This window comes from Chiloscyllium plagiosum, unplaced genomic scaffold (assembly GCF_037043375.1).
Source record: "Chiloscyllium plagiosum isolate Xiang-an unplaced genomic scaffold, Cpla_swu_hap1 HiC_scaffold_19, whole genome shotgun sequence".
Classification (NCBI taxonomy): Eukaryota; Metazoa; Chordata; class Chondrichthyes; order Orectolobiformes; family Hemiscylliidae; genus Chiloscyllium; species Chiloscyllium plagiosum.
Window position 1 is genome coordinate 69760412 of NW_028270157.1, and position 15675 is coordinate 69776086.

At 45.8% G+C, this 15675-nt stretch overlaps 1 protein-coding gene across 2 annotated transcripts in view; it reads left to right on the plus strand.

The window, feature by feature from the left end:
- The window catches only part of creb3l2 (cAMP responsive element binding protein 3-like 2), a 100503-nt gene that overhangs the window by 67367 nt on the left and 17461 nt on the right, over positions 1 to 15675 (plus strand). The window contains exons 5-9 of one of the 2 annotated variants that reach the window (XM_087997516.1): positions 2194 to 2375; positions 2808 to 2957; positions 6269 to 6327; positions 7016 to 7084; positions 13313 to 13412. In XM_087997516.1, coding sequence (XP_087853642.1) covers positions 2194 to 2375; positions 2808 to 2957; positions 6269 to 6327; positions 7016 to 7084; positions 13313 to 13412 — 560 coding nt within the window. Of the gene's footprint in view, positions 1 to 2190; positions 2376 to 2807; positions 2958 to 6268; positions 6328 to 7015; positions 7085 to 13312; positions 13413 to 15675 lie in introns of both variants that reach the window. The other variant, XM_043708944.2, reaches the window with a different exon arrangement.

The window sequence follows — 15675 nt, forward strand, 5'->3', positions numbered from 1 at the left end:
TCTCTCCCCCCCATCTCTCTCCCCCCCATCTCTCTCCCCCCCATCTCTCTCCCCCCCATCTCTCTCCCCCCCATCTCTCTCCCCCCCATCTCTCTCCCCCCCATCTCTCTCCCCCCCATCTCTCTCCCCCCCATCTCTCTCCCCCCCATCTCTCTCCCCCCCATCTCTCTCCCCCCCATCTCTCTCCCCCCCATCTCTCTCCCCCCCATCTCTCTCCCCCCCCATCTCTCTCCCCCCCATCTCTCTCCCCCCCATCTCTCTCCCCCCCATCTCTCTCCCCCCCATCTCTCTCCCCCCCATCTCTCTCCCCCCCATCTCTCTCCCCCCCATCTCTCTCCCCCCCATCTCTCTCCCCCCCATCTCTCTCCCCCCCATCTCTCTCCCCCCCATCTCTCTCCCCCCCATCTCTCTCCCCCCCATCTCTCTCCCCCCCATCTCTCTCCCCCCCATCTCTCTCCCCCCCATCTCTCTCCCCCCCATCTCTCTTCCCCCCATCTCTCTCCCCCCCATCTCTCTCCCCCCCATCTCTCTCCCCCCCCATCTCTCTCCCCCCCATCTCTCTCCCCCCCATCTCTCTCCCCCCCATCTCTCTCCCCCCCATCTCTCTCCCCCCCATCTCTCTCCCCCCCATCTCTCTCCCCCCCATCTCTCTCCCCCCCATCTCTCTCCCCCCCATCTCTCTCCCCCCCCATCTCTCTCCCCCCCATCTCTCTCCCCCCCATCTCTCTCCCCCCCATCTCTCTCCCCCCCATCTCTCTCCCCCCCATCTCTCTCCCCCCCATCTCTCTCCCCCCCATCTCTCTCCCCCCCCATCTCTCTCCCCCCCATCTCTCTCCCCACCATCTCTCTCCCCCCCATCTCTCTCCCCCCCATCTCTCTCCCCCCCATCTCTCTCCCCCCCATCTCTCTCCCCCCCATCTCTCTCCCCCCCATCTCTCTCCCCCCCCATCTCTCTCCCCCCCATCTCTCTCCCCCCCATCTCTCTCCCCCCCATCTCTCTCCCCCCCATCTCTCTCCCCCCCATCTCTCTCCCCCCCATCTCTCTCCCCCCCATCTCTCTCCCCCCCATCTCTCTCCCCCCCATCTCTCTCCCCCCCATCTCTCTCCCCACCATCTCTCTCCCCACCATCTCTCTCCCCACCATCTCTCTCCCCACCATCTCTCTCCCCACCATCTCTCTCCCCACCATCTCTCTCCCCACCATCTCTCTCCCCACCATCTCTCTCCCCACCATCTCTCTCCCCACCATCTCTCTCCCCACCATCTCTCTCCCCACCATCTCTCTCCCCACCATCTCTCTCCCCACCATCTCTCTCCCCACCATCTCTCTCCCCACCATCTCTCTCCCCACCATCTCTCTCCCCACCATCTCTCTCCCCACCATCTCTCTCCCCACCATCTCTCTCCCCACCATCTCTCTCCCCACCATCTCTCTCCCCACCATCTCTCTCCCCACCATCTCTCTCCCCACCATCTCTCTCTCTCTCTTCCCCCCCATCTCTCTCTCTCTCTTCCCCCCCATCTCTCTCTCTCTCTTCCTCCCCATCTCTCTCCTCCCCATCTCTCTCTCCCCCCATCTCTCTCCCCCCCATCTCTCTCTCTCTCTCTCTCTCTCCCCCCCATCTCTCTCTCTCCCTCCCCCTCTCTCCCCCTCTCTTCTCTCTCTCTCTCCCCCTCTCTCTACCTCACCACCCACTCACCCTCTCTCTCTCACACATGCGTGCGAGTTCTCTCTCTCTCTCTCTCTCTCTCCCCCCCCAACCCCACCCCTCCTCGCTCTTCTCCATCCCCCTCCCCATTCTCTTTCTCTCTCTCTCTCTTCCCCCCCCACACACTCTCTCCCTTCTTCCCCCCTCAAACACTCTCTCTCTTTTCTCCCCCTCCAACTCACTCCCTCTACTCCCCTCCACTCTTTCTTTTCTTCTCTTCTCTTCCCCCCCCCCGCATTCCCCACTCTCTCCTTTCCCTGCACTCCTCTCTCCTTCCCCCCCCTCACCCCTCTCCTTCCTCCTTCCTCCTCTCTAACCCTCCCCCTCACGATATTGTATGTGTATTGTGTCGCTGTTGAAATACTGTAAATAGAGTTAAACTCTCTCGCACCTCGTCAGCTTGCTCCCTCTGTCCTGGAGACAGCTTACAGTGACTGACCCCTGTTCCCGTGGTGACTGTGATGTTTTTTTCCCTTTGCAGCAGAAACCGAGATTCTCCAGTTGCCACCAACGCCACCGAGCAGCCATGGCAGCGATTGTGAGGGTGGACAAAGCCCAACACGTTCTGTTCAATCACCGGATCCTGTCCAACCACAGCCCATGGCAAAATGCATAGCTCGTGCACCATCTGCTCTGTCCAGCTCTCCTCTTCTCACTGCACCACATGTAAGATACGCACTAAGTAATACACACACCCACATTCCTATCATTTTGCCACTGTGAGAAGAAAGCTAGGTGCTGTCAGTCTTACCTGTAACTTTGGATATGATGATAACAGGGAGATATTGAATATAAAACTGAATCATGGATAACTTTTGAAATGAGTCAGCCTCAAGCCTACCCCACTTTAATACCAGAAATTCACATGTTTGTTTTTAAATGAAGCTGTAAAGAGTTTGAATGTTTTTCCTGTCTTTACAAGAATACTGTGATCCATTTCTGGCCTGGTCCTTTGCTTTCAGCCTCACCTTCACGCCCCAGAATCTAATTTTACGTGTGGTTCAAACATGAAATAACTCAATCATGTGAATTCCACAAGAATAATTGGGATTGAGTGAAAGCCCTTAAATGAGATAACTGAACTGTTCTCTAATGCAGAAGCTACAAGGCTCGTCAGGACCTCTGATGCTGACAGAGGAAGAGAAACGGACTCTGATTGCAGAAGGGTACCCGGTTCCTGTCAAACTACCACTGACAAAAGCAGAAGAGAAGGCACTCAAGAAGATACGCAGAAAAATTAAGAACAAGGTAACAGGAGATAAATATGTGTATTGCTGAAAAGAAGATGCATTTTGTCCAAGTTTTTGCATCTTGCACTCAAGAAATACTGCACGCAATGTCTTGTAAATTGCAAGTAAAATGCTATATAAGAAGAGATTAATCAGAATCCCCCTGCCTGGTTTAAAATCAAAAAAGCTCAGCAGTTCACTGTTAATCATCCTTCATTGGTGCACATAACAGCTTCTTTAGCAGAGTCCACTTGTCATCTATCAGCACTCTCCCCTCATACTGGATAAATATTTTCCCTTTGCTTTAGTATTCATTATGAATTGTCCTAATGGGTGCAAGACAAAAGATTTCAATAAACTGTTTCTTTATTTCAGCAGTACTCAATTTCTGTACTCACAAACACCTATTCAAAAATAAACATTTTGAAACATTGCTAGTGTTCTCATGGCCCCATGTAGTGTTTTGCTGAAAATGCAAGAGCATGTGTTTTTTGCAAGCGGAAAACATCTAATTACAATTATCTCTCTAGGTGACCGAGTATCACCTAGGAATGTGTTGAACATGACACAGTACTAAAATGTTGCTGAAATCCATGTGTCTTAACCAGAGTGGATCAATTACTGCAATAGGTGAAGAATTTAAAAGCTGAAAATGCAGCCCATGGAAGTTAACTTAAAAATGTGTTTGGACCAAGGAATTAGTTGCTGGTTTCTGAACATAAAAGCTCATACCTAAATTTTTAGCTTGTGCTTAACATGGTACATATTAAGTGAGTATTAGAGTCATAGAGATGTACAGCATGGAAACAGACCCTTCAGTCCAACCCGTCCATGCTGACCAGATATCCCAACCCAATCTAGTCCCACCTGCCAGCACCTGGCCCATATCCCTCCGAACCCTTCCTATTCATATACCCATCCAGATGCCTCTTAAATGTTGCAATTGTACCAGCCTTCACCACTTCCTCTGGCAGCTCATTCCATACAGTGGGCGGCACGGTGGCACAGTGGTTAGCACTACTGCCTCACAGCGTCAGAGACCCGGGTTCAATTCCCGCCTCAGGCGACTGACTGTGTGGAGTTTGCACGTTCTCCCCGTGTCTGCGTGGGTTTCCTCCGGGTGCTCCGGTTTCCTCCCACAGTCACAAAGATGTGCAGGGTCAGGTGAATTGGCCATGCTAAATTGCCCGTAGTGTTAGGTAAGGGGTAAATGTAGGGGTATGGGTGGGTTTCGCTTTGGCGGGTAGGGGTGGACTTGTTGGGCCGAAGGGCCTGTTTCCACACTGTAATCTAATCTAATCTAATCTAATCTACATGTACTACCCTCTGCATGAAATAGTTGCCTCATAGGTCTCTTTTATATCTTTCGCCCCTCTCATCCTAAGTCCTCTAGTTCTGGACTCCTCGACCCCAGAGGCAAAGAGACTTTGCCTCTTTACCCTATCCATGCCCCTCATAATTTTGTAAACCTCTATAAGGTCACCCCTCAGCCTCCGACGCTCCAGGGAAAATCAACCTCTGTCTATTATGCCTCCCCCTATAGCTCAAATGCTCCAACCCTGGCAACATCCTTGTGGGCGGCACAGTGGTTAGCGCTGCTGCCTCACAGCGCCAGAGACCCGGGTTCAATTCCCGTCTTAGGCGACTGACTCTGTGGACTTTGCACATTCTCCCTGTGTCTGCGTGGGTTTCCTCTGGGTGCTCCTGTTTCCTCCCACAATCCAAAAATGTGCAGGTTAGGTGAATTGGCTGTAGTGCCTGTAGTGTTAGGTGAAGGGGTAAATGTAAGGGAATGAGTCTGGGTGGGTTGCGCTTTGGCGGGTCGGTGTGGACCTGTCGGGCCGAAGGGCATGTTTCCACACTGTAAGTAAGTAAGTAAAAATAAAAGTAATCTCAATCTTCTCTGAACCCTTTCAAGTTTCACAACACTTTTCTGAGAGGAAGAAGACCAGAATTGCATGCAATATTCCAACAGTGGCCTAAGCAATGTCCTGTACAGTCGCAACATGACCTCCCAACACCTATACTCAATACTCTGACCAATAAAGGAAAACATACCAAACGCCTTCTTCACTATCCTATCTACCTGCAACTCCACTTTCAAGGAGCTATGAACCTGCACTCAAGTTTTTTTTGTACAGCAACACTCCCTGGGACCTGACCATTAAGTGGATAAGTCTTGCTAAGATTTGCTTTCCCAAAATGCAGCACCTCTCATTTATCTGAATTAAACTCCATCTACCACTTCTCAGCCGATTGGCTCATCTGATCAAGATCCCGTAGTAATCTGAGATAACCTTCTTCGCTGTCCACTACACCTCCAATTTTAGTGTCATCTGCAAACTTACTAACTGTACCTCTTATGCTCACATCGAAATCATTTATAAAAATGTCAAAAGGTAGAGGACCCAGCACCGATCCTTGTGGCACTCCACTGGTCACAGGCTTCCAGTCTGAAAAACAACCTTCCACCACCACCCTCTGTCTTCTACCTTTGAGCCAGTTCTGTATCCAAATGGCTAGTTCTCCCTGTATTCCATGAGATGTAACCTTGCTAACCAGTCTCCCATGGGGAACCTTGTCGAACGCTTTACTGAAGTCCATACAGATCACATCTACCCCTCTGCCCTCATCAATCCTCTTTGTTACTTTTTCAAAAAACTCAATCAAGTTTGTGAGACATGATTTCCCATGCACAAAGTCATGTTGACTATCGCTATTCAGTCCTTGCCTTCCCAAATACATGTATATCCTGTCCCTCAGGATTCCCTTCAACAACTTGCCCACCACTGACATAAGGCTCACTGGTCTATAGTTCCCTGGCTTGTCCTTACCACCCTTCTTAAACAGTGACACCACATTAGCCAACCTCCAGTCTTCCGGCACATCACCTGTGACTAACAGTGATACAAATATCTCAGTAAGAGGCCCAGCTATCACTTCTCTAGCTTCCCACAAAGTTCTAGGGTACACCTGATCAGGTCCTAGGGATTTATCCACTTTTATGCGTTTGAAGACATCTAGCACTTCCTCTTCTGTAATATGGACATTTTGCAAGATGTCACCATCTATTTCCCTACAGTCTATATCTTCCATGTCCTTTTCCACAGTAAATACTGATGCAAAATACTCATTTAGTATCTCTTTCATTTTCTGCAGCTCCCCACAAAGGCCGCATTGCTGATCTTTGAGGGGCCCTATTCTCTCCTCAGTTACTCTTTTGTCCTTAATGTATTTGTAAAATGATTATAAATCATGAATGTCTATTATCAGTTCTCATGACCATATTTTCTCAGATTGCAAACCAGCTGTGCTAATTTTTTTTTGTAGATCTCCGCCCAAGAAAGCAGGCGAAAGAAAAAAGAATACATGGACACGCTGGAAAAGAAGTAAGCCTGTAATTGTGCAAAGTCCATGGTATTGCTGATAACGTTGCTGCTAATGAGCTCTTCTATAGTTTTGTATTGAATAATTTTTCAACTCGACTCAGCTGCATGTAAATTGCCTGTACGTTTTTCTAAATAACAAAGAAAGTGGTTTATTGGCCAGTTTGGATGTCACAATGATGAGGAGGATTCTGTCTCTCACCTCTGTAACTGTGTGTTGAGGTGGCATTGTAAAAGATTATCCATGATAGTGAGATTGCTGTAATAAGTGGGTTTGAAGATGCTGCCACTTCTCACTGAACTAATTATGTATACATTTCATCTTCCCATTTAACTGAATTGCCTGGCTTAGCATGGTAGCTGTAAGGAGGCACAAAGCCAAGGCAATGTACAATTGGAAGGTTGCTTGGAGTAGAACTGAAACTATTCCAAGAGCAATATTGGTTAGTTGTCTGGGAAGAAGAACAATCCATTTGAGAAAGATAAATTGTGAAGTACGTCAATCCCTCTTTAACAGCAGGTTTGACGGACTGCATCCATTTTCTCTTGAAATACTCAACTGATAAATTATTATCTACCCATTTCCCTCCTCAATAGCAAGAAAAGTTCAATAAAACAGTTGATCCCTTTCCTAAATAGTAACATTGATAACATTTATTGTTTTTTGATATCCCATCTTTCTCCTTCCCAGGGTGGAATCTTGTTCAAATGAAAACAGCGAACTCCGTAGAAAGGTGGAAAATTTGGAAAAAGCAAACAGGTGAGAATGCCTCCATGTACTTAAACCTTACTATAAAAGGACACAGTCAAAAATTCTCATCAGGACTCGAATGCAAGAAGCCAAACTTTGAAAGAGAACACCAATTTATACAACATGAAAAGAGGGTATTGATCAGTTGGTTGGGCCAGTGTAGTTGATTAACCCTCAGACCTAATAAGTGACCTAAAATCAACAGTTAAAGGCAGTCGCTACATCTCCATGCCAGCCATGATTTAATGAACCAAGCCTATGTATAAATTGGTGTTCCATTACAAAGGCTTCCGTCCCAGTCCTGATGACTGTAAGATGAAAGGTTTCAACTTTGAGTCCCCTTTTTAACAGTTTTTAAGTTATGCAGTACCAAGCAATTACTTCTGTGTATCTGTTTGCTCCCTTATTGCAGCCCAACTACAGTATGAGCCAGTGCTGGATTACATCTCTAAACATAGTCCTAGTATCAAGCTGCTTGTGTTTTGTTGGAGCAGCACTCATCTCGGCAGGTGACGAACCTTGTAAATTGTGAGCAGAATTCCCAGCCTCTGAACTGCCTCTTGCAGCCACAGTAGTTATATATTGTCTTTATTCATTCATTAATGTAGGTGTCATTGGCTGAGCCATCAGTTATTACCCATCCCTAGTTGCCCCAAGGTGATGGTGACCTACTTCTTTGAACTGCTGCAGTCCATGAGCTGTAGATAGATCCACAATGCAATTAGGGAGGGAGTTCCAGGATTTGACCCAGCAACACCGAAGGAATGGTGACATATTTCCATAATACGGCGATCCTGCTGTTGGACTGGGTTAGACAAAGTCAAAAGTCACATGACACCAGATTATAGGTCAACAGGTTTATTTAAAATCACAAGCTTTTGAAGCGCTGTTCCTTCAGCAACGCCTGAAAGCTTGTGATTTTAAATATATCAGTTTGACTATAACCTGGTGACTTCTGATATATTAACAAGTCAGGATGGTGAGTGGCTTGGAGGAGAACTTGCAGATGGTGGTGTTCCCATTATATCTTTGCCCTTGTCCTTCTAAAGGAAAGTAGTCATTGGTTTGGAAGGTGCTGTCTGAGGAGCCCTGGTGAATTTCTGCAGTGCATCTTTGTAGATGGTACATACTGCTGCTACTCCGCTTTCGTTTGATTTGATTTATTATTGTCACATGCATCTAAGTACAGTGACTAGTTTTGTTTTGCATGCAGTACAGGCAGATCATAGCATACAAATGTCATTCATTGGGTGATTGAACAGAGTGAAGATAGCAAAGTTACGGCTGCAAAGAAGGTATGCAAAAAACAAGATCAACATTAGATTTAAAATTTGAAAAGTCCATTCAGAAGTCAAACAATAGCTAATGGTATGCAGAGAGTGAATTGTACCACGTCCACCAATACTCAAGAGGGCTGGTTGGTGTCAAACTTCTTTCTTGTTATTGGAGCTGCTTCAATTCAGGCCAGTGGGGAGTATGCATCACACTCCCGATTTGTGCCTTGTAGATGGTGGACAGGCTTTGGGGAATCAGGAGGAGACTTACTGCAGGATTCCTGTATTTATATGGTTAGTCTAATTCGGTTTCAGGTGAATGGTAACCCCTAGATGGCTGGCATAGTGATATAGTGATAGATGTCAGTATTGCAGCTGATTGGGTTAGCTTGGCTTAGAGGTGCAGTTAGTTTTAGAGCACAAGTCTTCAGCACTATAATCTGGATGTTATTGGGCTCATGGCCTTTGCTGTGTCCATAACTTTAGCTGTTTCTTAATATCATGTGAATTGAATCCCATTAACACAAAAACAGAAATTGCTGGTGAAACTCAGGTCTGGCAGCATCTGAGGGTGGGGTAGGATGGCAGACAGGCAGGGTTAACATTTCAAGTCCAGTGACTCTTCATCAGAAGATAGCGCTCGGATGAAGAGTCACCAAATTTGAAATGTTAACTCTGCTTTCTCCCCACAGATGCTGCCAGACCTGATGAGTACTTCCAGCAATTTTTGTCTTCGTTTTAGATCTCAAGCATCCGCGGTTCTTTGTTTTATTTTACATTTTAAATTGACATCTGTGATGCTGAGATCAATTTAGATTATTGACTTGGCAGTTCTGTCAGAGGATTCTTACAAACACTTCAGCCTTGTCCTTTGCACTGGCATGGTGGGAATGTTGTGGAGCCACCTTCACTCATTTAGTCATTTAGTTGCCCCCCCCCCCCCCCCCCACCAAGACAGGATGCAGGGCTGAGGACTGCTGAGCTTTGATCTTGTGTCTTGTTTAGCTCTGACCTAAGAGAGGCTTATAATATCATGAGGGGCATGGATTGGGTGAATAGCCATGGTCTCCTTCGCAGAGTAGCAGAGTCCAAAAGTAGACAGCTTAGCTTTCAGGTGAGTGAAGAAAGATTGAAAACTGACCTAAAGGGCAAGTTTTTCTTTTAGAGGGTGGTGCATGTATGGAATGAGCTGCCAAAGGAAGTGGTGGAGAGGGTACAATTGTAACATTTAAAAGGCATCTGGATGGGTACATGACAAGGAAGGGATTAGAGGGACATGGGCCAAATGCTGGCAAATGGGACAAAATTAATTTAGGATATCTGGTCAGTGCAGACAAGATGGACTGAACGGCCTGTTTCTGTGCTGTATAACTGTGACTCTACGCTTATCATCCGATGATGTAGCCTCACCAGGTTTGCACCTCCAATTTTGGAGTATCTACAATGAGTCAAGGTTGGTACCCCAGCTTGTGGTGGTGGTAGCAGTAGCTTTTTATTTGTCATTTCTACCACATACAACAGATACAATAAAAACCAGACAGTGCTCCTCCAGACCGAGGGTGCTACATGGACAGCACCGACTACACACTCGTACACGGCATAAAGTGCAGGAGGAGTGCAAAACATGCAAGTTTCAGTGTAATAGAAGAATGATAAATAATAGACATTTTCCTAGCAGCAATTCGAAGTCATGCAAAGAATTTCAGATGGGAAAGAGTCTGATCATACTGTGTTAAGGTGCCTGATGGCTTGGGGGAAGAAACTGTTGCACAGAGTGAGGGATATTCAGCTTACATGTTGTGGTGGAACACAATTCTTGTGCTGTTGACTATCCTTAGTGACTCATTGATACCAGTTTTGAATGCTATTTCTGATCTGAATTAATCCCATTTAACATAGTGGTAATTACCACATGTTTTGTTCCCTATTTTTATGTTATAATCTGGACAAGTAGCATTTTTGTTTTTAAAGCAGACCAAGTGTGAGATCCAGAAAACTTATTAAGCTAACAACAAAGCCACAAGATCCTCTGGGTTTAAGCAACCGCAATAACATTTACTGTACAACATTAAATCAGTAATACAATCTACAGTACATGCATAACTTGTTTCTATCACTCAAAATTAACAGTAGTCAATATGGTTGATTGACTGTGACCACATGCCCCTCAAAGCCCCACATCAAACAGAAAAAAGGATCAAGAAAGATATTGCAGATTTCTCACCAATCTCTCCCCCACCTCCAAAAGAAAACATTCATGATGTGTTGGGTCATTCGCAAGGGATCCCAATTCTTCACTTCTGCCAATCCGGCATTGAAACACCTTTACGGTCTGCTCCAGCTCTGATTGAATCACATCTCCCTGGGACTCTGAAATCATTCTCCCTGTCAGGCACAACTCCAGCTTTTCATAAACAGCCAGTTACACTAAGCCAGTACCTCTCCTGTGGTTTTTCCATGCTCTTATCTTGCACAATTACAATTGCAACTCTTGCTATACTGAACAATGCACGTGGCCTGTCATGAGCTCTTAGGGTGTCACTGACCCTTTGCTACATAGTTATTCAGCTTCTGCAGATTTTCCCTCAGTCCTCACCCTACAAACCCCATACAGCTGAATTGCCTTCCCAGCAGCATAGCTAAAAGCATTGCTCCTAATGTGGAGTCTAATCTGTCCACCCCTCATCACTCACTGCTTGTAACTCATAAACTCCTCTTCAGCGGCCCCCAAATATCCTGAGAGACCAACAGAAAACCTTGCAATAACTCGCTTCCCTCATGATGGGTAAAATTCAGTGTGTCATAGAATCCCTAGAGTGTGGAAATAGGCCATTTGGCCCAACAAGTCCACACCGACCCTCCGAAGAATAGCCCACCCAGACCCATTCCCTTATCCTATTACTCTGCATTTCCTATGACTAATACACTAACCTACACACCCCTGAACACTATGGGCAATTTAGCATGGCCAATTCACCTAACCGGTACAACTTTGGACTGCGGGAAGAAACCCATGCAGAAACAGGGAGAATGCGCACATTCCACATACTCAGGCGCCTGAGGCTGGAATCGAACCCAGGTCCCTGGCACTGTGAGGCAACAGCACTAACCACTGGGCCACCATGCCACACAAACAATGCCACACAAAGTATCCTTCATATGAAGAGGAGACTGTGTCCACAGACTGATTTGGCCTATGCTAATATTGTCAAGGATCAGCAGGTAGATTGGTGAGGACAAGGTCCTTTTTGTTGGTTCTCTCACTTCTTGGCAGATTTGACTTCACTGTGGTAAATAATGGTATTACCCAACCATTCATAATGATCCATATTGTACGGTGGGTGGGAACTTTTTTTAAAAATCATTCATGGGATGTAGACCTCATTGGCTAGGCCAGCACTTACTGCCCATTCCTAATAGGCCAGAGGGCAGTTAAGAGTCAGCTACATTGCTGTGGGTCTGGAGTTGCATGTCAGCCAGACCAGGTAAGGATGGCAGGTCAGCATGGACGGGTTGGACCGAAGGGTCTGTTTCCATGCTGTACATCTCTATGACTCTATGACATGAGTGAATATATTTGCAACAATTGACAATGGTTTCATGGACATAATTAGACTCTTAATTCCGCAACTTTTTTTAGTTCAAATTTCACCATCTGCAGTGTTGGGATTCAAATCAGGTCACCAGGATGCTACCTGGGTCTCGGTATTATCGCTAGATTATTAATTAATTTAGTGCCTCCCCATAGTTTGTTTGATAAATAATGTTCCTGTCAAAATATTCGTCCATTCTTCTAATACATGCCGAGGTCTATTTCTGGCTTTCAATTTTGGATCATTGCCATTGGAGAGAACTAATACACTTGTGTTTCTCGACTTGGTATCTAGATAATAGGCAATGTTACTTTTGCATATTTGCAGGCAATTTCAACCTGCGAAAAAAAACACAGTATTTGAACTTCAAAGTCACCAGTAGTTGTCTTTCCTGTGAGTAATAGAATCAATGAAACTTGCAGCATAAAAGACTGTTTGAATGACACTAGTGGTGCAGTGATGGTGACCCCATCTCCAGGCAAGATTGAAGTCCATCTGGCACTGAGGAATATCGTAACATGTCAGAGCAAGTTGATTCAGAAAAACTTTAAAAGGCTATTTCCCACTGCAACTCCCAGGTCATTTCCTCTGCCCTGAAGCTCTTGCTTGTCCTACCTGCCTATCTTCTTTTCCACCTATCCACTCCACCCTCCTCCCTGACCTATCACCTCCGTCCCCTCCCCCATTCACCTATTGTACTCTATACTACTTTCTCCCCACCCCCACCCGCCTCTCATTTATCTCTCCACCCTTCAGGCACTCTGCCTGTATTCATGATGAAGGGCTTTTGCCCGAAACGTCAATTTTCCTGCTCCTCGGATGCTGCCTGAACTGCTGTGCTCTTCCAGCACCACTAATCCAGAGTCTGGTTTCCAGCATCTGCAGTCATTGTTTTTACCTAATCCATTTAAAAAGAGTTCTTTTTTTTTATTCTATATGCTTTGTCTTCCCCATAAGCCAGCAAATAAATCTCCCCTTAAATTCCCTCAATTTGCCCTTCTCTGAGAGCAATCCTAGCCTTCTAGTCTGTCCACATAACTGAAATCCCTCATCCGCTATATAAATTCAAGCGTTTTTTTTAAACTTGCGCATTCTTAATCTGACACAATTGCTTTTATCCTACAGTATCACCATCTGCCAGCTTTTAATATTAAAACAGTGTCCATCAGTGTTGTCTAGCATGAAACTGACACAGTTTCCTGAAGAGAGCGCTATCTATCTGGTATTGATTTCTCTCATGTGGACGTTTTTCTGTGTTCTCAGAAAATTAACCTTGAAGGCGGAATCTGATTTGGGAAAATAATATCTATTTGGCTATAAAACCCTTCACTGTCATTGACTAATAGTGTGATAAACATTTTGTTTCTCAGATCCTTGCTCCAGCAGCTACAAGGACTCCAGGTCCTAGTGGCAGGAAAGGTGCCCAGACCTTGCAAGATGGCCAGCACACAAACCAGCACATGCTTAATGGTAAAAGCAAGCATTACTCTGCTATTAATATATTGAAATGAAACAAAATGTTAGAAATTCTTCTTGGTTCTGACCCTCCACAGGAGAGCAAGCCTCGGTCACCAGAGGGAATGCACCATTTTAAGAGATTTCAAGCATTAAAATGTCAGCAACGTCTTCTGTATCTGTTTAAAATAAATGTGAGACCTGAGAATTACTGGAATTCTTTTGACCCCACCTGCTGGCTGAGAATCTGATCTTTTCTGTGTGGGATTTCTGCAAATAATCTCCCTTTGATTTTATGTTTAAAATGGGGAAACAAGATGTTATCTAGTTCTCTGCCAATTGATAAGTGTCAGGGAGCTTTCTCTGTCCTTGATGCGCAGTGCTGGCATCTGTCCTGGCTGTTTCAGAAGCACGAAATGGCTACCCATGCTGTTTAACAGTTTCTGTACTTAATGTTTGTGGAGTCATTACCTAAAGTAAGAATCCACGCTGAAACAACGTTTTATCACTCAGCATAGTTATAAGGGTTCAGTATTTAATTTTGCATCCTCGTATATTGCAGTGCTATTTTCTGTAATATTAGAAATCTGACTCTTCCAGCTCTTTAAGTCAACACAGTCTTGAGTAGGAGATACTTTACTGAGCATTCTTCCACACAAGATTATTTTGACTTCTTTCAGGACTACTTGGTCAGTCTTGCTGCACTTTTTAACAACCTTGTCTTTACAGTGGTTCTTTTATATTTGCGAATGCAAGCTTGAGATATCTGGTCAGTTTTGGTGAATAATTTGAAAAATTAAATGAACTTGAATGATTGACAGTAAAGACAGCAATGTGGTACTCTGAATAGATTCTGAGCAATGCTTTGTACAATACATTCTTTCTAACTTTGAACAGTATCTGTGTTAACGTAACTTAATTTATATGCCCATTTTGGATAAGTACAGCTCTCAGAATCGTAGAGTACAGAAGGAAGTGGTGTGTCAAGCTAATGCCAGCTTTCTGAAAGAGCCGCACAGTTCCACTGTTGCTTTCCGTCCTCAGCAAGTTATTACTTTTCAAGTACAGAGGAACCTCGATTATCTGAATGAGATGGGCGGGCACTATTTGGTTCCGATAACTAATTATTCGGTTAATTGATTCACTGCCTCTCCTTTGGGGCTCGGAGTTTTCTGAAGTTTCCTTTCTCCTCACTCTGCCTGCCTTGCTCCCTCTCCCTGTCTCAGGGGTTGTTTCTGAGCAGAGACACACTTGTGTGTAAGAGAGCTACAGCATTGCTGAAGCTTATACATCCCCATGCCCCAATCAGTTCAAAGGGATTGACACAGCTAAAATCTCCTCACCGCTCAGGAGACTTGACAACAGCATACCACCCCCATCCACCCACAACCCTGTCCACCCTCCCAACCCCTCCACCTGCAACCCCATCCAACACCGTCCTCGTCTGCACCTGATGCTGTCCAATCCCACCCACCGACCGCGCCTCCGACCCCCATCTGTGGGCGGCACAGTGGCACTGCTGCCTCACAGCGCCAGAGACCCGGGTTCAATTCCCGCCTCAGGTGACTGACTGTGTGGAGTTTGCACGTTCTCCCCGTGTCTGCGTGGGTTTCCTCCGGGTGCTCCGGTTTCCTCCCACAGTCCAAAAATGTGCAGGTCAGGTGAGTTGGCCTTGCTAAATTGCCCGTAGTGTTAGGTAAGGGGTAAATGTAGGGGTATGAGTGGGTTGCACTTCGGCAGAGCAGTGTGGACTTGTTGGGCCGAAGGGCCTATTTCCACACTGTAAAGTAATCTAATCTAATCTAATCTAATCTAATTCGGCCACCCCATAACCCCATCCCCTCTCCGGGGCAGCCAGACTGGACAACAACAGTAAGACTGCTGCTACCTTTGTGGGGGGGGGGGGGGGGTGGAGTCTCTAAATCGCTTGCACACGCGCGTACATACATGTTTAGGGTACATCACTTGTACTGAACTCCAGGGAAACTGTGGTGAGGGAGAGTGAGTGCGCAGGTGGTCAGTCATTTGGAGATAGTGCCTGGGCTCCCATCAATGTTCTCTGCAGCAGTTCAGTGAGTCGGGTTCACTTTTAATCACTGTAAACAAAATACGCGAACAGTGTTGAAACACCTTTTTGATGTAATGTTTCTATCGGGACCTTGAGATCTTCTTCGGATAATCCGATATTCAGATAATCGAGGTTTCTCTGTATACATCTAATTTACTTAACCCCTTCAATCTCAAGAGTGAGTTATTTTTTTAAGACGTTGCCCGTGTA